General features: G+C 43.3%; 1 protein-coding gene across 1 annotated transcript in view; it reads left to right on the top strand.

Annotated features, from left to right (window-relative positions):
- Positions 1-21,911, top strand: part of sipa1l1 (signal-induced proliferation-associated 1 like 1) — a 65,467-nt gene that overhangs the window by 27,171 nt on the left and 16,385 nt on the right. The window contains exons 2-11 of the mRNA XM_031861840.1: positions 917-996; positions 6,711-6,838; positions 7,109-8,692; positions 8,934-9,156; positions 9,583-9,713; positions 12,248-12,436; positions 13,221-13,395; positions 14,416-14,519; positions 14,843-15,000; positions 19,756-20,335. Coding sequence (XP_031717700.1) covers positions 7,244-8,692; positions 8,934-9,156; positions 9,583-9,713; positions 12,248-12,436; positions 13,221-13,395; positions 14,416-14,519; positions 14,843-15,000; positions 19,756-20,335 — 3,009 coding nt within the window. The 5' untranslated portion in view covers positions 917-996; positions 6,711-6,838; positions 7,109-7,243. The remainder of the gene's footprint in view (positions 1-916; positions 997-6,710; positions 6,839-7,108; positions 8,693-8,933; positions 9,157-9,582; positions 9,714-12,247; positions 12,437-13,220; positions 13,396-14,415; positions 14,520-14,842; positions 15,001-19,755; positions 20,336-21,911) is intronic.

Below are 21,911 nucleotides of genomic sequence, written 5' to 3'. Positions count from 1 at the left end.
TATAGATCTATATATATATAGATCTATATAGATCTATATATATTACACATTCTCTCAATGTACTGGTGTGATAACAGCTGATTTTCAGCTGTTTTGCCGTGGCAACGGTACAAATATGGACACACTTGCACGTAGGGCGTGTAGGAAGGCCATAGCTATTTGTGTCATTGTTGCACACTGGACCTGAAACACAGAGTGGCACTTAGCCTTAGTCACTCTCTCCATGTGATGCCCCCCTCCCCCTCCATGTCCTATCGTCACTCCTACCTCCTCTTCTCCCCATAGAGAGGGCATCATCATTGCTGTCATTCAGAGGGACAGCATGTTAGCTAGTTCACTGACATGTGACACCTAAAAGCAGGTGAAAGGGGGTGGTCAAAATACTAAGAACACGTCTTGGTATAAAGCAATGCAATTCAACAGCGCTACAGGCTCCAAAACAACAACGCAGTTGAATAAAAGCAAATGGCATTATAAGAAGTTAGGATGTATTGCAGCGCTGTTGTATAAGTCTGCATTGGTTCTAACTCGGTGAACCTAATAAACTGGTACGTGAGTGTTATGAGAGGCAAAGAGATTTACCCGGCAAGTAATATATTTAGTGTTTACGGACACAGCATAACAGACTTCAATGTGATTAAAAAAAGAATTCCAATAAGAAGGAAATATAAGAATCTGCCAGCTATGCTTAATTTTTTTATCATTTGCAGTGACTTCCCTAGTTTATACTGTACGTAGCCAATCAAGTGCAAATCTGGTCCTCCTATAACCTGATTTAACTGTCATCAGTTGATGGATATTGCTGCCTCTTCGCATCGCTTATGATTCTATATAGAATATACTTCATTTAGCCGAGATTAAAGTTTGAGGCTGATCCTAGAAACATTCAACTTTCTTCTTCTTTTCATCTTTTTAGGGTCTTTGTGTTTACAAGAGATCCAGACATCCACAGGCAAAGAAGAGCAGCTTTTTCTTTGTTGTTGTTTTCAAGGCAAGGTAAGAATATTTCATATATTTCCTAAAGCATGTGCTAGCTTCAGCGAAATGCAAGAAAGAGGATCTCGATGAGTCACAATGAAACTAATATAGGAGTCAATGGAGTCATGGAGCAATGAGTTGCTGATATGGAAATGAGATGTTCCATGTTTGTGACTCAGTGCTTCAAAAACTGCTACTAAAAGAAAACGCCATCCACTTGACTTTCAAAAACAAATCTGATATTTTGCTCCGTATTAAGGGACATTGTTCACGTATTGTTAAAGTGACATTTAAATATTTTCATATTTTTATTTAAAACCTTTAAGGTACCTGGAACCATAGCACAATTCATATAGTCTACTATTAAGTAACAGCTTCATATTTTAACTATTGTTAACAGCACACAGACTCTCGTCACTCGTTCACATCTCCATGCTCATCTCCTCTGTGAGAGCCGGGGATCGGGGGGAGTGTACGCCGTACAACGCCTTCGCAATTTCACACTCAAGAGAAAAAGACAACAATCGGCAGACTTCAGAGCTGCCGAAAGCCACTTTTACATCTCACTGAACCAGAGAGGAGACCCCCACCCCACCGCCGAGCTCTGCAGAGGAAAAGAGAAAAAAAAATAAGCAAAGCACGTTTATCTTTCCACACAATTACAATTTCACTTTGAAATGCTCTGAGCTGAAACCCCAACACTTGGACTGCCTTGTCAACTTTCAAAGAGAATAATGTTTGATTTATTTTCTTCCTTCTTATCTTCCCTGTGTGTCTCGGCCGGTCGTTTCCTCGTCCACACTCAGACGAGCTGAGATGCAAAGCTCTCAGATGGCTGTGTAGCATTTATCAACACCAGGCCACTGCGAGGTTTGAAATACCTGCAGCTAGTGAGTACAATTCCCAGAGAACATGTTAAACTATCATTACTGCTTTCCACAAATATAGCTAATACTCAATAATGTTTGAATATGACAAAAGAGTCGAAGTTTAAACCAATTGAAAACTGAGACACTGATCCTGGGAAAGATGACTTGGGTGAGAAAATAATAATTGTGGTGCAACATTCCTCATCACCCGTGTCCTTTGTTTGAGTGTATTTGTGTGTGAGACCGAGAAACAGACGCACTGAGTGCCTGAGTCATAACCTGGAACTTGTTCGTGTGTTTTTTTTGTCCTGCGGTATCTACACCTGCTCGTGAACAAATGCATGTCTAACTGTATATTTTGCCCATATGCCCAGCGGCATCTTGGAAGCAGGTGTTTGAGAACACTTGCTGTCAAAGTTTGAGTCGGTGTCTCACTCTTTCTGTTGCCATTTTCCACACACACGGCTCCTATCGCACCCTCAGCCATCTACGAAAGGGGATCTCTTTTTGAATTTACACTTGAGAGGTTCCTTCCATTATTTTTTTGTCCAAAAGCTTTTGGTTCCTCCCGTCTGTCTCCTTAGAGAGCTTGGGCTTGGCCTCAATCTCTTTTTGTTTTGTCTGGTTTTACAAAAAGACACGACATGACTGGACTTGACTTGACTCACCAGTCGGTTAGGTAAGGACGTCTGCGTGGAAACGGGTGTATGATTGTCAGAGATGAGGTCATGTAAAAAAGAAACTAGAGCACAACTGACACTAGCGTACAGATTTTACTTTCTTGTTTTCTTTTGTCTCCTGCCTCCATACTTCTGTCATTTAATAACCGCTCTGTGATTGCAAGGTGGTGATCTTTGCTAAACACAGGCCTGGGCAAACTTTATTCTTCAACCACAATACCGGCTGATTAATGAACACCGAACATGAATTCACTCTGCAATTGTCTAAAGATATTAACCGGTTCCAAATTGCAGCATTTCTGAGAATGGAGAGAAGAAATGGAGGATATAGGGTTTCAGTATTTGCACCTGAGCTATGCTCACACACACACACACACACACTCTCACAGTATCTTCTGCTCAACTTTTTTGTACCGTCTCTTTAAGAGTCTCTCTGTGACTTTTTATTTGCCTCTTTCAGCCGTCAGTCAGCTCGCGTGCTCCGTAATTTCCAGGTGTTTATGACTAACTGTGCGAAGGAGCAGATTCATAGTCACAGTGTCCATACTGGCACGCCATGTGCTGCTTGACAATAACAATCTTACACCGGAGGAGCCAAAGACACTGCAAATAAGTGCAATAGGATTTACATATCTTTGATATCACCATAGTATCAAGAATGGCACCCTCATGGCATTGTACTCATCAGTGAATTAATTCATAAATGTTGTTGTTTATTGCTCATTGACACAGCAGGTCAGTTGAACAGGCAAACGTGTCGAAAAGCAAACAAAGCATTCGACATAAAAATAATAAATTGATAATGAATGATATTAACTTAGCTCTGTCTGGAGCAGTTCTTTCTAGGAAATTCCTCCTGAAAATATACTGCTCTTTCAGTGCTTCACAGAAGTACCAGTGCTAACACAAAATTAAGTTAAAATATTTAGATATTTTTTTAAAGGACAAGTGCAAATCTGCTCAAGTCTGTCTTGAAACAATGCAATAGAAGAGTTATTGGCCACTGTAATAATTCCTCCTGTTCATACTGGCATTAAAGTGATCCCTTTATAGTGCAACTATATATATCTATAGTATATAATGCATGGAAGTGTATATCTCGAATATCAAATGCCTGGTAGGATATTAAAACAACGCTTTCATAACTTGCTAATGCTGTGTTTATGGTGCACCATTGTCTGTAAGATGCAAGTTAGTTCCTCTGTTAACAATATTCAGTTGACTGGGCCAGAAGACAGCACTTTGGTAGCACTTTGCTCCATATTTACCTCAGGAATCGACCTCATTTCAACACCTCTAAAGGTTACTGAGTATCTGTCGGTGTAATTGGTCCTCTGTGACGGCAGAAAGGCGCTCTAAGCCACATTCATTGGTTTCAATTCCCAGTCTCCTTACCTAACGTACAGTATCTCCCCAGCTCTCATTAAGGGTGCTGAGAGAGAGACTCTCTCTGGGTAGATATTTGGGTTACACTTTTTGAGTGCGATTTCAAAGGCGTCATTGACTTAGTGGAGGCCAATGCAGTGTTGCTACTTTGTGACTGATACCTTTGTTGAGTACTTTTTGTGGCTCTTAATAGAATAGTTTGAACTTTATTTCTTGCCTTAGCTGTATCGTTTCTTTTTTGCACAAGATGCCACCTGTAATCAGCTGCAAAGTCGTCTGTCTGTAATGTTATGCGCATTGTACTTTGGTGAGGCGTCTGACTGAGCCACTTGTGCATAAGAGAAACTGAGAAAAGAGACTCTGGCTCTCCACTTTTTAAGTGTTAGTAGTTGAAGTAGTTTATTACTGCAGGTTTTTTGTTGCTGCCTTCATGTACACTGAATAGAGTCGTAACAGGAATAGTCAAATTCTGTAGTGACAGGGACCAAATTACGTGGATGTCAGAGAACAAATTCTCTTTCACAATATATGATGAAAAAAACCCTCCACAACACACGACTTTCTCCTCTGTGTTTATGCCACTTGTAACACACTATACCCGATTATCACTGCCTAATCCTATGTAGGAGTTTATGGGAGGAAACGTGGATAATTTGAACACTTTGCAATACTCTATTATGTGTCATTTGGTATCGAGGGGATTTGAATCCAATTGAATGAGCTTTGAAAAGAGTGGTGAACCACTGGTCCACCTTGGTTTCTACTGAAGTAACGTCTGACGAGCTTAAATAATTTTACCGGCATCGAGGAAATCCCCTCTGAGGAGGTTCATCTATATTCATGCCCTCTCAGTTGCTCATTTTTGCGATCTCTTTTGAGAGTGAATTGAAAGAGTTTAATTTTGATCCACGCCAAGATGACTGTATGTCTGTCCTAGTACACCAGTTGAGACAACTCGCATGGCCGCTTGCTATCTTAAAGATGAACTTACAGTACTTATACAGTATTTCTTAGAATATAGTCTTCAATGGAAAACTTAAAAGCCTCTTTTAGCACATCAAAAGCTTTCCCAGTTTCCCAGTCACACACACAAATGCTCACCCAACACCTTTGAGTTTCTGCCTATTGGACTTCAAACACTTGCATGTTTAAAGCCAATCCAAAGCCCAGACTAGGCTGTCATGCTGCTCCAACAGGCCCGTCTGAACAACTCACAAACGGCGTTAGTGGAGGACGCACTGTAGTGTCACGAGTACTGTCCACAAAGCTGCACAATGCCACGACAAAGCGCCTCCGATCTCTATTCAAGGGCCAGTTCACCCATTTCACAAAATACATTTTCTCAGACAACTTGCGTCATTGATCCGTGCAGATAGTTTTATGAGATATCTGAGTATGGGAGTGATTTGTCTGTTGGTGCTGCTTAAGGCATTAATAATTACTCAACAGTGATGTGTTAAGTTTTGTGAAACAGCGAGGACTGTGGGAAGGGACGGAAAGGAATCAATTGTTCTGTCTTCATTTTTCTCTTTCTCACACACACACACACACACACACACACACACACACACACACACACACACACACACGTACTGTAGGACTCCTTATCTCCATGGTGATACAAAGTGTGAAGGAGAGCGCTAATGCACCATAATGGACGAACCAGTAGACAAACACAAGCAGGCTGAAGTCTTTGCTCACCTCTCGCATTAATGGCTGTGGAGGGCGATAGCTGTCACGTCGTTTTTTTAGTTGAGATGTTGATTTTGTACATGTGGTTGTAATTTGAATGACTCTACCAAGCCCTTCAGGGGAATCTCCAAATTGTCTGGGCTGTTCAAGGTCTTCAACGTCATGGATCCTTGATGTTATGAAGAACAATTCAAGCAAGAAAGACACGACTCCCATGCAGAAGGCAACTCAAATTAACTCCTGAAGCGTCTGTAATTTACAGTTTTCCAGTATATCGTACAAAAAGTTCCGATAGGAATAAATTCGGTGGCCTCTTTTAAAAGAGTGCTTCGACAACAGCATCGCACTTTTCTGAATTTGTGAGACATGTAATAGACTAAAAATGCTTCTACAATTCCTTGCTGCTGCTCGATCTTCGACCCTCGCTGCCTGGTGAATTATAAACACCAAATACTCCCGAATGAACAAGCAAGAGAAAAACAGGTGAACAAAAAGGACTTTCCACCCCTAAAACTACCGACAGCTCTTTGGACTACATTTTACAGTTGGCAGTAAACCCGAGGATGAACAAACAGAACAAAACAGCACCGCCCTCAGACAGGGAGGGACGACAACAACACACTCCTCATGCCATGTGAAATGGACAGAAAGGAGAAGCAGCCCGGGCAAGAGTGACACAAACCCCTCTTCTTCATAACACGCAGCGCTTTCTACACTTACTGCGGTGTCTTACTGATTTCAGCAGCTTTTCCCTCTTCGACTTCTCACAGAGCTTCATCTGAATTTATTATCACTTTGTCTCATGACGTCTCTCGTGCTGCAGTAGCACTCTCTGCCTGACCTGTTACTGAAGCGCCGGCCCTGTTTTATAAAAAGAATACGAAATATATGAAATTATATTTTGGTATCATGACAACACTAATTATGAGCACGCGGGCCTTATTGTTCTAAATTTCCCAGACATACAGTAGTTTCCCATTGCTTACTTTGTAATGGTGGCTCTTGGAGTATCTGAAATGAAGGTAAGATTTGATGCTGTAGAACATGTGATGTTCCCTAACTGGATATCTCTCTCTCCTTTCTCTCTCTGTACTGTTTTTCTCAGTTGCTGAGTTGGTCCCATTCAGACTGAATCTAGTCCTCTTGCAGCGCGGTTGCGATGCAGACTGCTTTTTAGAGGCCAGCTGTAAAAGTTCACCGTCAACACATTTCTTTTGATCAAGCTCCGGAAAGGTATAGCGTCTCCACTGTTTGATTAAAAAGAATACGCACTTAAGGTCTTAAACTTGAATGGTGGGGGCCAATGTTTAATGCTCTTTGTAAGATAAAATATATCACTCAGTATTTGATTTGTAAAAGTTTTAAGCTAGCCAAATAAGACGTAGGGTGTTTGTGATATTATACACACTTACTGTAAATGCTACCATTCCTTTTATTGGAGACCATTGATTTTAATCTTTTGTTGACCTATTCATGTTTTCTTTTTCTTTGCTCTTTCCGCAGCACCAAATGTATCCGTGAGACTCTCTCGTTACTTCACTCAGTGGGCATTATGTTGACCCTAATCTAAATCCATCAGCAACTCATCCCTACCTTTCCCTCCCATCTCCCCTCCCCACACCCTTTCCCATCTCCACCATGACCAGTCTGAAGCGTTCTCAGACAGAGCGCTCGGTCGGGGGCTCAGTGCCGGCTTCTGATGAGTTCTATACCCGCCGCCTGCGACTGCCCAATGGAGGGGCACCGCCGCCACGCAGCGAGAGCGCCCACATCTCCTCTTCAACCACCACCGGCACCAACCCTGGCGTCCCCAAGATGGGGGTTCGGGCTCGTGTGGCTGATTGGCCCCCGAGGAAGGATGGAGGAGGGGGAGGAGGGGGTGTTTGGCATATTACTGTGGAAACGGACTCGCCCAGCTCCACCAACACCACCAGCTCTTCAGGATCAGGAAGTGGTGATAGAGAAAGACTTGTTGGAGGGGGACCAGGTGGAGGAGGAGGAGGAGGAGGAGGAGGAAGTGGCAGTAGTGGTAGTGGTGGCAGTGGCAGTGGAGGAGGATCGGTGTCAGCCGTCACAGCCCACAGCAATCTGTCAGCCAAGCTGGGCCACCTGATAAGCCCTCAGGACTCATCCATGCTGCGCAACATCCACAACACACTAAAGAACAAGATGCACAGCAAGGGGAAGGACAACCGCTTTCTGTCACCAGATGGCTATCTGGGCTCACCTCGCAAAGGCATGAAGCGCATCCGCCAGCGCAGTAACAGTGATATAACAATCAGCGAGCTGGATGTGGACGGCAATGAGGGCTGGTCCTTCTCCGGGTGGACGCCCATGCACCGCGAGTATGGCAGCACTTCATCCATAGATAAACATGGCGTTTCAGGAGAGAGCTTCTTTGACATGCTAAAAGGATACCAGTCCTTCGAGGCCCCAGATCAGCGAAGCCCAGCTCCAGAGAAGCTAACAGAGCTACTTACCGTGGCCCCAACAAAACAGGCTGCACTGGACCTGCCAGACGGAGCTTTAGGTCCAGCCAGAGGAAGTCCTGCCAGTCGGCTGAAGGAACGAGAGAAGCACTTGAAGAGGAGGTCAAAGTCTGAGACGGGCGGAGAATCGATATTCCGTAAGCTGCGCAGCGTGAAGGTGGAGGGCGACACATCGAGAGCCGGCTCGGATGCTGAAGACGGGGGGAAAGGGGATGACAGTGGCCCACCTCCCAAACCCTGGGCGTGTCAAAAAGGCTTTGCCCATTTTGACATCCAGTCTCTGCTCTTTGACCTCAATGAGGTGATCCATAGTCGGCAATCTGGGTCTAAACGCAAGAACACCACTACCGGCGCCTCGGCCGCTGCTGCCGCCTCTGCTTCGGCCACGTCCTCCCTCGCCTCCAATCAGAGTGGAGTGTACGGGTCGCCCTGTGGCTCACAAGAGGAGCTGAGCAAGGAGGGGATGGGAGGAGGACACGGTACCAACCCTGCCCTGGACCCTGGTGATGACAAGAGCAACGACCTGGTGCTCAGCTGCCCTTGTTTCAGGAATGAGATTGGTGGAGAGGGTGAGAGGAACATCTCTTCTGCTAAACAGGTATGTTTAGTGCAAGAATAAAATGATTAGATAAAAAAATATATATGGTTATTTGTCTTTGTTTAAAAAAATAAGATTTCCAGGCTGTAATATTGATTCCTGAACTTTCTGGCCATTTCAACACCAAGATGGAAGAAAACTTAAAAGTTGATTACTGCATTTTGAAGATGCAGTGAAGATTAAATGAATAATATGGTCGTCAGCTTACTTAGTTTACTTTTCCTTGTCCTTCATCTCACAGCCGGGCAGCATAGGAAGTGGTGGGAGCTCGAGCAATTCTTCAGGCAGTACAGAGGAAGGACCTTTGGATGCCACTCTCACTACTCATTTTACCAACGCTGGTGTGGCAGTGCTGGAGGTCGCCAAGGACGGGGCGAGCCAACATGCTGACAGGTCCAAACGTTACATTGTGGAACATGTTGACCTCGGCACCTATTACTACCGAAAGTACTTCTACCTCAGAGGTGAGCAAAATAGGATAGTTTCAATTTGGGCTTTTCTAGACTCATAGTTCTTGATTGTTGATGACTGTTTCTGTTTTTGTCTAGTGTGGAGGTTGTCTTTCTTAAATGCTGTTGACTGTATGTTATGATCATTTAAAAGACTATATCGCTATTATTCTCTGCTAACAGCCAAGCTTTAAATGTTTTGTAGACAATTGGCAAAATAATTATTATTCATGCATGTGCTGCATCCTGTATTTGGCAAGCAGTGGAGGAGGCAGTCATTTTTGAGTCAGGTTTTACCTCCTTCCCGCATTAGACCAGTAGAGTGACAAAGCCGTCCTTTAATTTCCCAAGTTCTCTTCCCTTCTGTGATTTCTTCCTCTCGTTCCCATTATTCCTTATCTCTCCATCCCTGCCTCAAATCTCATTCCTCCTCACCCCTAGAACACTGGAACTATCTGGGGGTAGATGAGAACCTGGGCCCAGTAGCAGTGAGTCTCAGGCGGGAGAAATTGGATGAACACAAGGAGCATGGCCAGCAGTATAACTACAGGGTCATCTTCAGAACGAGTGAGGTACATTGAAATGGACACTTTGGAGTCACATGTGATGCTGATGTTCTTCTTCTTTCCTTCAATAGTGACTATTTTAACAGAGACAAAGAGAGTGTAATTCAAACATTAATGTATTTACATTTAAAATAGTTTTGGCCTCAAAAGAATGATGAAGAATTGCATTATCAAAACTTGTGTTTAGTTGATGTTCCCACAATGTTACATGCTAGGGGAGAATTCTGTTGTAACCAACCCCCCCCCCCCCCCAAAATGCCCTTTGGTTATTAATTTGATTTCCGGTCCAGAAAAGTGCAAGGGACACAACGATTCACTTGGGCTGTAATTATTTTGGGTATGTATTTTGTTGAGCAGAAGGATCTTTGTCCCTTTCTGCCCTTTCAGTCGTCACTCTGGTTGAACCATCGAACAGCGTTTTGTTCTCCACGTACAAAACATACAAAATAGCACGGATTTGTAAAGAGGATCTGAGGACTATCTACAACTGAATAGTCCTTTCAGACATCTGACCGTAACGAATGAGGCAATACACACACACAGATATTGTTTCTCACTATCTTGGTTTGTTGATTGTTGTGTAATGTGACGGTCCATTCACCAGCATATACTGTGTTTGTAGCTGTTCTCTCTGCAGCCGTGAATGTTCATGTTCACAAATGTGTCAGTATGTAGTACACTCTGTACAGAGTGATGTTGCTGAGATGCTGTTATGAGTTCAAATTGTGTAGGAGTAATGGATCATAGCCTTGCTTATTGAGAAACACAGTTGGAGGGAGACGTTATAAAAGCTTCAGATATGGTTCAAGACCTTAGATGCCGCCGCCTCCATTCCTTAACACCACCTCAAGTTATTATATGCGTTTGATTACATTTTTGTTTGTTCACGATGCTCCATATACAGTTCGCAGCGATCGGAAGTCTTGTGTGAATCCCTCAAGGCGTTTGCTGCCATCCCCTCCTATAGACACTCGAGCCAGAGATGCATGTCCTCATTCTCTGAGCTGAACGCCCACCTACCATCTTTGTCAGCCTTCATCTGTGAAGGACTGAGCTGTGCCATTTCACAGCTAAATGAGACTAAAATAGCACCAAAGGTATTCTAGTAGAGAAGGGGAAAGCATTGCTCTTTGTATCGAGGAGCACCATGAGCAATAGGCCTTCCAATCACTCGGTCATGACGCACAACCTACTGTGCTGCGTTTTCCTACATTTTTTTCAGAAATGCTATTTTCAGAAAAGGGTGCTGGGCAGGTATAGCTATATACAGTATGTGTGCTTTTTGTAGGAGTGAGTGGGATGCGCTGATGTTAAAGAGATATGTCCAGTGTCCACTATAAGGGCAGCTATTGCCGTCTCTTAAGTGCGAGTACTTCTCTTCAGTTTGTTTAAACTTGAGGGTGTTGGCACCAACCCTGAGCCTACTGAACACTATAAGTGAATCTTAAGAGCCTTGGGACCACTACAGATATCCAGCTCTTTTCATTTGTTCTCGAAGGCTATGTAGGTCCTGGTCCTTTTAACAGTCCTCTTGATTTATTCATGGCTTTCGTCCTCGAGTTTGCCTCAAGAGTCTTTTTATTGAAAACTACTGCAGCAAAACCAACATGCATGCTTTACGTAGTCTGGCACAAACAATTTCTATCCTGGATTTTGTAGGAAAATATGTAGATTTTGAGCCCGTGATGCATTGATGGCCATGATTATCTTTTGAAAAGAGCCTTCTTATGCTGTAAATTGAATATAATTACACAGGCCTTCGGGCCTCATAACAGGCTTTCTTGCAGTTTCCAGACATAGACTTACTAGGTTTCTACTGATGGCTTTCTGAGCAGAAAGGGAGGGACCCCGCCAAAAATATTCAGAACCAAAATAAAAATGATCTAAGCAGCAAATCTACTAAGCCAGACTAAATCTGGTTCAGTTATACTGCAGTGAGATAGACTCTTAAGATGAAATCACACTGGGGAGAGTTTCAAAATGTTTCATTTCGTCGATAAGAGAAGTAAAATATTTTATACTGATCAATGGAGAAAATAATAGTTTGCATTGTTTTATTTTGGACTACAACAGACTAAAAAACAAACAGCAAATTGCTGTTGCTAATTAGCAATAATTAAAATATACTCTAGTTTAACGTGTATTTGTAGCTCACACCAAGGTTAGAGTGCAACAACTTTAAAAGCACTTTCACCAAAAATGGTGCAGATTAAAGGAATGACCAGAAGTTGTAGCTGCTGATAGTTTTAGGCGTCGGTAGAGAACATAGATAAGGAGGCAGTACGTGCAATAGCCTTGTAAGAAAAATGTCTTTAATGATGGAGCCACACAACTGCTGTAGAGAACACCGCAGACCAAGACAATGCAGGTCACCAAACATATGATTTACTCAAGTATAAGGAAAAGTAATTCGGCAACAGTAATGATTAAAGAGTGTACAACAGTGTGTAGTCTGAAACAACTCAAGAAATCAATTCTTGTCCTGATCCTTGTATTTCCCAATTCTCCTTCTCCTCTCCCTCTGGTTGTGCTGTCTCCAGCTGAATACCCTGAGGGGCTCCATCCTGGAAGATGCAGTACCTTCCACATCCAAGCACGGTCTAGCTCGAGGCCTGCCCCTCAAAGAGGTGCTGGAGCACCTGGTGCCTGAGCTCAACGTCCACTGCCTGCGCCTGGCACTCAACACACCAAAGGTCACCGAGCAGCTAATGAAGCTGGATGAGCAGGGGGTAAGTGGACGCATTTAGGAAACGGATTTGCGCTCGGTAACTTTGATTCATTTATTGGAAGAATTCTCTATTTTTTCTCTATTTTCTTCTTCAAATTGTCATCATCATTCTGAAAAAAATACTATCCATTCAGCGTAACTGATCATTTTTTAACTAAAGATGCACGTTTCCTTGACATTGTCCTGTACTATGTACAGAACATTCTCTGAATCATTTAATGTGTAGGTGTTATTTTTCCCACAGGGGGGTGTCTCATTGTGAAGCAGAATTATTTATTATTAATTTATATATATATTTATATATATTTTTTCTTATACTGAATTTATCCATTCACTCCCACAGACCATTATGTGGGATTTAAGTGGAGAAACCGCACAAATCGGCCCCCCACACACTCTATTTATGCCCCAAAAGGAAGGACAATCTCCACAATGTGACCACGCACACACACACACACACACACACACACACGCACACACGCACGCACGCACGCGCGCGCACCTCAACCTTAAAAAAGAGAATAATACAAAACAAGCTCTTTGATACTCATGCGCCCTGATGCAATCATCAAAAGCTGAACCTCTGAAAATGTCAACATAATTTCTCTGGAAAATGGCACCGCGATCACTGCAGAACAACGCAAGGTGCTTATTCTTAAAATGCCAACATGAGTCCCCCCCGAAATGTCAACGTGGTTACTCAGACATGATTTCTACACAGTAATATGACCCCCCCCCCCCCTCTCCACACCTTTTCATTGCAACAATCTATGTTCTCTCAATAGTTGAGTTTCCAGAGGAAAGTGGGGGTGATGTACTGCATGGCAGGCCAGAGCAGCGAGGAGGAGATGTACAACAATGACTCAGCTGGTCCTGCACTGGAGGAGTTCCTCCATCTGCTGGGGGAGAGGGTTCGACTCAAAGGCTTCACCAAGTACCGGGCCCAGCTGGACGCCAAGAGTATGTACATGTACCGAAATCTCAGGTTGTCCTACAAATACAGCGGTGAAGCCTTCAGACGGTGTCGCAGTGACACTGAAACGCTCGCCTAACCCACAGCAGCAGGGTGAACATTGATCGACACACACTACGTAGAAGTTCTCATTGATTTAAAGGATAATTTTCGGTGACTGATATCAGAAAGCAGCAAATATTATCAGCTTAGCGGTCCAAACTGTCTCATCAATTAAGAAAAAGAAGTACATAAAGACGTGTGTTTCTGTGCACCGACGTGGGTGTCGCCCTTAGGGGGTCGGACAGTAGTTGAAACCACTGTGGGTAAACCAATCTTGTGCGCACATCAAACATACACGGACATTACAGACACGTGACAGATGGCCTCTGGTGTCAGATTATTAGAGAAGCTGAAAGCCTCCGTGTTCTCTTCCTCTCTCCTTTGACCGCCCACCTCTGCATTTGCCACAGACAAGATTGATGTCTCCATCATGTCTGCTTTGATATTTAACTCCATGCTATTCTTATGTCAATTAAGTCATCCCCCATAATGCTCTGTGAGAACCAGAAGTCCCAGTCTGTATTTGTGAGACATGCAATACAACCTTCAGTAGCCTCTCGTTGATTAAACACAGCCATGCAAAGCACTCCCTATAGAAGGAGTGTAATTAATTGAAGTAATGTAGCTAGTTTAAGTATGGCCTTTTAAACACCTTGTGGCGATTTAGTTCCCTGAACAAAGCCCATCAATAGACTGTCGGTGGTTATTTACATGCAGGGGCTCTCTTTGGGGCGAGAGACTTATAAGAGCTCAGGGAACACATGTTTGGTCATACGTGTTCATAGTGTGGGAGTTCATAAAGAAAATGTTTTAGAGAGAATGAATACATATTGTATCTTTTGAATAGTTTTTCAGTTGGATGTTTTCTGTCATTGGACATGTTATAAACATTCCACCATATCTGATAGCGATAGTTGTTTATGGTTACAAAATATAATTTTGCACGTGTAATTCTACCTCCACAGCTGACTCGACGGGCACCCACTCCATGTACACCAACTACAAGGACTATGAGATCATGTTCCACGTGTCTACCATGCTGCCGTACACACCCAACAATAAGCAACAGGTAGGTGAATGACGGGGCTCACAGTTCCAACACACTGAAGTCTTTATGTCCACGAGGATGTTGCAGCTATTTATGTATATGAACATGGTCATCTAGGTCAGAATGTCACAGATGAGCCTACGATCATTTCACTCATTTTGCACATGGCTTAAGTAGCAATTGTCTAGATAGTGCAAGAGATAAAGCACTGCAGACTTTCTATGACATATTTTTAAGTAATTCTGGTTTAAAGTTTTTCTGCATTTTCTAGATATCTCATATTATTATTTAATATTACTCAATATCTAACTCTAGTTTGTCCTGCTGTCTTTGTGCTTTTCCAGTTACTGCGGAAGCGTCATATCGGGAATGATATCGTCACGATCGTGTTCCAGGAACCCGGGGCCCTCCCCTTCACCCCCAAAAACATCCGCTCACACTTCCAGCACGTCTTTGTGGTTGTGCGTGCTCACAACCCGTGTTCAGAAAACGGCTCCTACAGGTGGGATGTACTCACCTCTGTGTATATTAGAGTATTTAGAGTGTTGTATCAACACAACAATGTTTTCTATCGCACAAACATCGCAGCTGCATGTTATCTTGCCAATGGGTTATCTTCTGATAAAGCCGAAAGATTGCTGTTTCCGATGTGCTCTCTGACAGGCGGTGTCTGAGCGTGGCAAGCTTGCGTGTGCGTGACTGAAAAACACAATGAAGGAATGCCTATTACCAGACCAATTATTCAGCCGACGACTTTTGAAATCACTTAACAGCTGAATTTAGTGGTTCATGCTGATTTTCTTGAGGTGGTAAAATGGAATTAGTAAGACAATTGGGATGTAGATTCTCAGTTTCATGGCATTTTAACACCAGCTCAGTAAAAAAAAGTTAACTTTTTATCCAAAAACCAGTGTTGCACTAGTAATAGGTGGTTGTTTTATAATGTGTCATCTCATATTGATGCCAGCGCAGTAGATGCATGTAGAGAAAAGGCTATATAAGATAATTTGGACTTTGTTTTAACAAAAGTATGCACATGACCTTTTTCTTTTCATGAATCCCTTTCCATCACTGCTGAAATAACAATGCTCTTATCTGTCGCTTCAAATGGTTGCATTTGCAGTTCCACCACTCTATTTTATAGGAGGCTGTGAGTGTGGAGAGCCCTCTGTACTACTCTACTGTGGAGTCACTTTTAAGAAATAATGAACTTTTTGCCCGTTCAGCTGTGAAGGACATTTCATTCTCCGTTTATTCCTGCCTCTGTCTTTTTAATCTAGATTTCTGTCATTCTCTCATATCTTGCTCTCTTTGACTCCTCCCTCTCCCACATATAGCTATTTTAATTGCAGTCTGAGCACATTGTGTGAGGTCTTAATTGTCCCCCATGGGGCTACTTCATTACTGAGCAGAAACGCACACGTGAACGAAGAGCTCAGGAATGAAGTGGAATATAGAGCAAATACTGCTTACACGTGCTTTCTGTAATTCACAAGTGTTAATTAGGTTTTCTGAAGTCAATACTAATTTCGCACACTCGCACACTACCGCCAGGTTTTCAGATGTAAATTTCCGATTCATAGTGACCACAGGGAATTGACTGAGTCACGATGTATCGAGTACGGTTGACCTAAATGCTTTGAAGCTTTTTTTTAGGGAACATTTTTATACAGCACACATCATTGTCGTACTTAGTATATCTGTGGCCTCTAAAGCTGTTGCTCCCAAACCTCAGCTCTTTTTCTCACAAAGATGCATCATCGCAGTTGTGAGACTATCACTGGACGAGACAAACAAGCGTCACATAGAATGAGGCAATGGTGACACTGAACGTGACTCCCAGTGAACACGTCTTCAGCGGTGTGAGGAATTACTCACTTCCTTCCACATCTTGATTTTAGTTATTTTTAATTTCATGAGAGGTTTTTTTTGGGGGGGGTACACATTCAACTCTCTGCGCAGTCCACTGGACATTACAAGTGTGTCAATGACACTGTCACATCCCATAGAAATCTATTTCAGAGTCTCTGGTTCTGAAGAGCGAATCCAATCCGGAAGTGCCATAAACCTTCTAAAGGACAGCGGTGTGCGACTCTTCTGGTGGCAAAAAGAGGTCAGATTGTATAGAAGTCTGGCCCTACTTCTCACTTGATTTATTACCTCATTAACATTATAAACACAAGTCTATGGTCTCAATCGCTAGTTTCAAGTCTTCTTCAATACAGCGTGATGTTAATTTAGTAAGTTATGGTTCCATTTAGCTTAAAATAGATGATAAAGCAGGGTATGCTTTAGGCGTGGCTACCTTGTGATTGACAGGTCACTACAAAGTTGTCTGGCTTGGTAGTTGTCCGTCTTTGACGGTGTGTTTTCATTGAAGTTAATAAGTAAAATCAATTTTGTCTTTGGCTTTCGGATGCACTTGGCTCCACCCTCTCGTGTCACTTCTGGCTGCGTAAAAAAAGATTTGCGACCCATTCCCTGCCGTGTTAGAGTATACACTATATAGTTCCCTAACTCTAGAACTAAACCTCGCCAAAACCGCCACTATGCAAACCTAAATTCTGTAAACAGTAAATACATAGTTCCTGCTTTGAGGACTAGTTTTCACTTGTAGACCAGAAACATGTTCTATGTACCCAGTCCCCACATCCACACACACATGCACACAGTACACCTCTTAGCCACCCACTCCAATAGGTATTGACATTTTCTTTCTCTTTCGCTGCCTCAGTGGGCAGCAGGTCGTAGATACTGGAAAAACGGAGCTGCCCACGCACTGGATATTTATAAGACCACAAATCACTGAAACCACAGGAATGTGCTCTTTCATTTCTACAGCCAAACCTCCTGCCACAAGGATCACTCAGCCCAGCAGTCCCGTTCTCCTTTTCCTCTCATTCAATCTCTTCTTTTGTCATTCAGTTCTTTCTGCTCTCTCTATCTTGTTCTCTGGCTTTCACACCTCTACCTTCCCCTCTCTCTCTCTCTCTCTCTCTCTCTGTCTCTCTCTCTCTCCCATCGCTTGTCTCTGTCCTGCATGAGTCACAGGTCTTTGGTTGACTGACGCACAGGTGTTTGAGATCAGTCCGAGTGCTTTTAGAGCTCCAGTGTAATGCATTGGGTGATGTTTGTAGTGATGGAGAACAATAGGAATAAAAGGTCACGTTTTATTTTAACCATTTGTTCAGCCTGCTTATAACCACTTCAGCTGGTCCTCTCTGAAATACCCGGCATGATTCATTTTTCATCTACAGAAAAGCAGGTGGATATTGCCTCGAGAGTATATTGCTCACTTTGTACTTCGTAAGGGCTGTCAGTTTAAATGTGACTTCATATGCTAGTATGCAGAGAGGTGAAAACTAGCTCTTACACGTTCACCAATCCCTGAGAAGAAGACATCGTGCTCTTTAGCTGCTCAATGCGCCACGATGTTCACCAGAGGGGTCGCTGACCTTCTCTGTTGGTCTCGCGCTGGGCGGGTATCGCGCAGTGTGTTTTTGAGCTTTTTCAATAAATAGCTGCCTGCTTCAGCTGGAAACAGCGTTGATGAGTGCAGAGTGTGGCTTATTATCATAATGTGTACAGCTTAAGTGTGTTAAATTGAATAGAGTTGAAGAGGAACTGCAAAATCACTACGAGCTACTCCTTTTCACACAGGCATATAGGACACGTGATCCATTGTTAATATGAAATATTGATCACAGCCACTTAAACTAGAGCGTAGAACACTTACGCTATAAAGTAGAACAATCAAGTACTTTCATGCTCTTCGCACATTAAATGGGAGGTGCCTTAAAAAGGACAGGGGAAGAGCGTTCAGTAAAAATGTAGGAAATGCAGGCAACTTCTTGACATGGTAGCATGTACTGAGGGTATTCCCATCATTCATGTATCAACATCGTACTATTAAAAAGCCACTTTTCTATGCAATCACAGCCATAAAAATATGTTTCCTCTCTTTCCTCTGTCAGTCACAAACGAGGAAAGGTGGAAATTGAGGTGTTGACAATTTGACGGTTGGTATAATTGAACACCACGCGTCTCCGGTGAGGACAGGGTGTCTCTGAGGTATGTTTAGAAATATGTGGGTGACATTTTGACTTTAGTTGCTTATTAGACAAAGCGATTAATCCCGGTGGCAACATGTCAGCAGGGAGGCGCGTGGGACGAGGGCTCCGACTTCCGGTGCCACTCTCGTCAGTAATTATCACCTGAGAGAGGATCTGTGATTCTGTGATCTGTGGTCACGAAGAGGGTTGAGAACAGGAAAGGTCGCCTGTGTACAGACAATGTGCCTTTTTTTGTCATATAAAAGGCCATTTCATGGCACAGATATGGTTGTAAGTCTGTTTGTCTCACATCTTCCAGAAAGCAATTCCTTCCCCATCCTTTCAGAGTTTCCTCACACGGTCCCCCTTTCACAGCCACGTTTTCCTTTTCCCTCACTCTGGGTTTTCTGGGGCTTCGGGCAGGAGATCTGGAATAGTTCTCTCCCCTCGTCCTCCTCCCTGACTCTCCTTCCTCTTCCATGGCTGCTCAGCTGAGTTCCTGACATACCAGACGCCATTCCTGAGACTTAGTCAAAGGGAAAGGGGGGAGAAGCGAGGTGGAGAGCGGGGAAAACAGGGCGCTATAGGGCGTGGAAATGAAGTACATGCAGTAGAAGAATCACATAGCTTCCACACAATAGCTAATTAAAAAAAACTTATGTACAGCATTTAGGCAGATAAAGATAGTAGTAAACAACTAATTTAAATAAAAACAATACAGAAACCATGACGCAAGAAGAACAGAGAGACTGGAACTAGGTCTGTTTCCTTTTCCACTTTTAAATTCAGCCTCAGTGTTTTTGTTTTTGTCCTGACTAATGATACAGCAGTCAAGGATTGTGCCTTTTATGTTCCCATACTTGAGTGAGCAAACAGCATGAGGCTTTGTACCAAAACATAAACTCTGTTGCAGAATCGGGCAGCATTTTCTTTTTGCTTTTAAATCTTAATGACATAAATACTTGCTTGGATGTGATGTGGTATCCCGAGTAGATGAACTATATAAACTATTATAAAACACTGCATCTAAAGCCTCGTGATTTATGATGCCGGATCAAAATACCCACTGAAACCGCAACTGATTTGTTGGTCAATACTGGAACAACTGATTTGTGAAACAACAACTCATCTGATCTCTCCTTCCATTTTTCCTTCTTTCTCCTCTCGCCTCCTTTTCCCTTCCTTGTCTGCTCCTCTCCCTGCAGTGTGGCTGTCACTCGTTCCAAAGACGTGCCCTCTTTCGGCCCTCCTATCCCAGAAGGCGTGACTTTTCCCAATTCCTCTGTGTTCCGGGACTTCCTGCTGGCCAAGGTCATCAACGCAGAAAACGCCGCGCACAAGTCTCAAAAGTTCCGCGCCATGGCCACCCGCACGCGCCAGGAGTACCTGCGCGACCTGGCCGAGCGCCACACCACCAGCACACCCATCGACCCCTCCGGAAAGTTCCCGTTCATCTCACTGGCCCACAAGAAAAAGGAGAAGAGCCGGCCGTATGGGGGGGCGGAGGTGCGCAGCCTCGGGGCGGTGACGTGGATGGTCCACGTTAAGGATCACGGGACCGGAGTGGAGCTGGAGGCCCTACTGGCCGTCTCCAATGACTTCCTCATCCTGTTGGACCAGGAAGCCAAGGCCGTGGTGTTTAACTGTGCCAGTAAGGACGTTATTGGCTGGACGCTGGGCAGCCCCGCCTCTTTGCGGATCTTCTACGAGCGGGGAGAAAGTGCGTCTCTGAGGAGCATCGGTAATAACACGGAGGATTTCAAAGAGGTGGTCAAACGTCTAGAGGTTAGAAAACACGCACACCAATGCATACATACATACATATGTGATGACACTGATGGTTGTGTACTCAGTGATAATGACCTCTTCTTGCTTGTAATATAATTAATAAGTAGTTGCTCTATTTTCACAATTATATTAAATGTTGACATTTGTTGGACTTCCTGCCCTCTGCTGTCACAGCTGAAGGCAAGGCAACTACATATCCCAAATCAAATCGGGTCAGTTGATAATTAACATAATGTAGCTTGTGTCCATGTCAACACGGTGATTTCTCGGTACCTGTAACCAGATGGGGGGGGGGGGGGGGGGACTGCCCACGCTGCAAAATTAAACCAGACACCATGTGGTTGTTGGGAGAGTCTGAGTAAGACAAGACAATGGAAGCGGTGACACACATTGATTCATGTCAGCGGACCATTACTGAGAAACAGTGGTGCAACGGATCATAAAACTCACGGATCGGATCAGCACAAAAGAAAAAAGGGAACAAATATAACTTTTAGAGATCTTATCATGTTTATTTTTGCTGCCGATACTAATTGCAGATCGTTGAAGATCCATTTTGGCGTTTGATTATAGAAATGAAAAATTCTAAATTTTATCATTTTACTTTGTGAATGTAATTTATAGTGTTTCTTTTCCTAAAGGCACACAATTCAAATGAATAGGAACTAAAATATTGTATTTTCATTGATTAAAACTAATCTTGTCATTAGTTTGAATGACGTATGACAAGCTGCTTAGAGGTATTTTAAACGGCTCGTAGTTTATCTCTAATATCTATTTATGTTGTGAAAACATCTCCTTCAAACAACTGGATTTATTCAAGTTTCTCACCGACACTACATTTTACAAGCTCTCATGTAAACACATCATGATAACGTTATAATTTACCTTCACCCAACAGAGCCTGAACGCACCATAATGTAACCGAACAGTTCGTTGTCCATTAGCCACTTAACCAGCTCTCCTCAAGTTCAACTCGGATTGGTTGTTTACAACGTAACATTATCAGAGATCGGCTTAATAAAAAGCATAAATGCCGATGTCCTGATCGCATATTTTATAGATCAATAAAACTTTACTTCACACTGTGATGTTAACGTTAAACTGTGTTATTTAGCCGCGGTTCACATGCGTGCCGTGAGGGGGATGTGTACGGATCGACAACGACCTGTAACACCACCACTGACGAACCAAATCAATGGACTAAATTGCTGCTGGTTGCCAATGATCGTGTACCTGGCCCACTCAGTCTCTTCCACTATATTTACTAGCTGTCAATCTGCCAGCGTGATAACATTTTCTTTGTCTACATGCCAAAGCTGCTGTCTCATTACTGGTCTCGGCTTATTGAGGGAGTTTCAGAAATACCTCTGGACAACATGCTCCTAATGGCTCATACACCTACACACACACGGTGAAGTGGAGCTAGCTCTTCCTTAGCTGTTTCCATGGAAACTGGATAGAAAAAAAGGTGTTTTCTTATGCAATCATCAGCACTTCAGAATACATTCAGCCTCTCCCGACACTGTGTGTGTGTGTGTGTGTGTGTGTGTGTGTGTGTGTGTGTGTGTGT

This window comes from Anarrhichthys ocellatus, unplaced genomic scaffold (assembly GCF_004355925.1).
Source record: "Anarrhichthys ocellatus isolate YVR2014 unplaced genomic scaffold, GSC_Weel_1.0 scaffold25, whole genome shotgun sequence".
Lineage (NCBI taxonomy): Eukaryota > Metazoa > Chordata > Actinopteri > Perciformes > Anarhichadidae > Anarrhichthys > Anarrhichthys ocellatus.
Note: the sequence above shows the minus strand (reverse complement) of the source record. Positions and strands in the feature narration are given on the sequence as shown.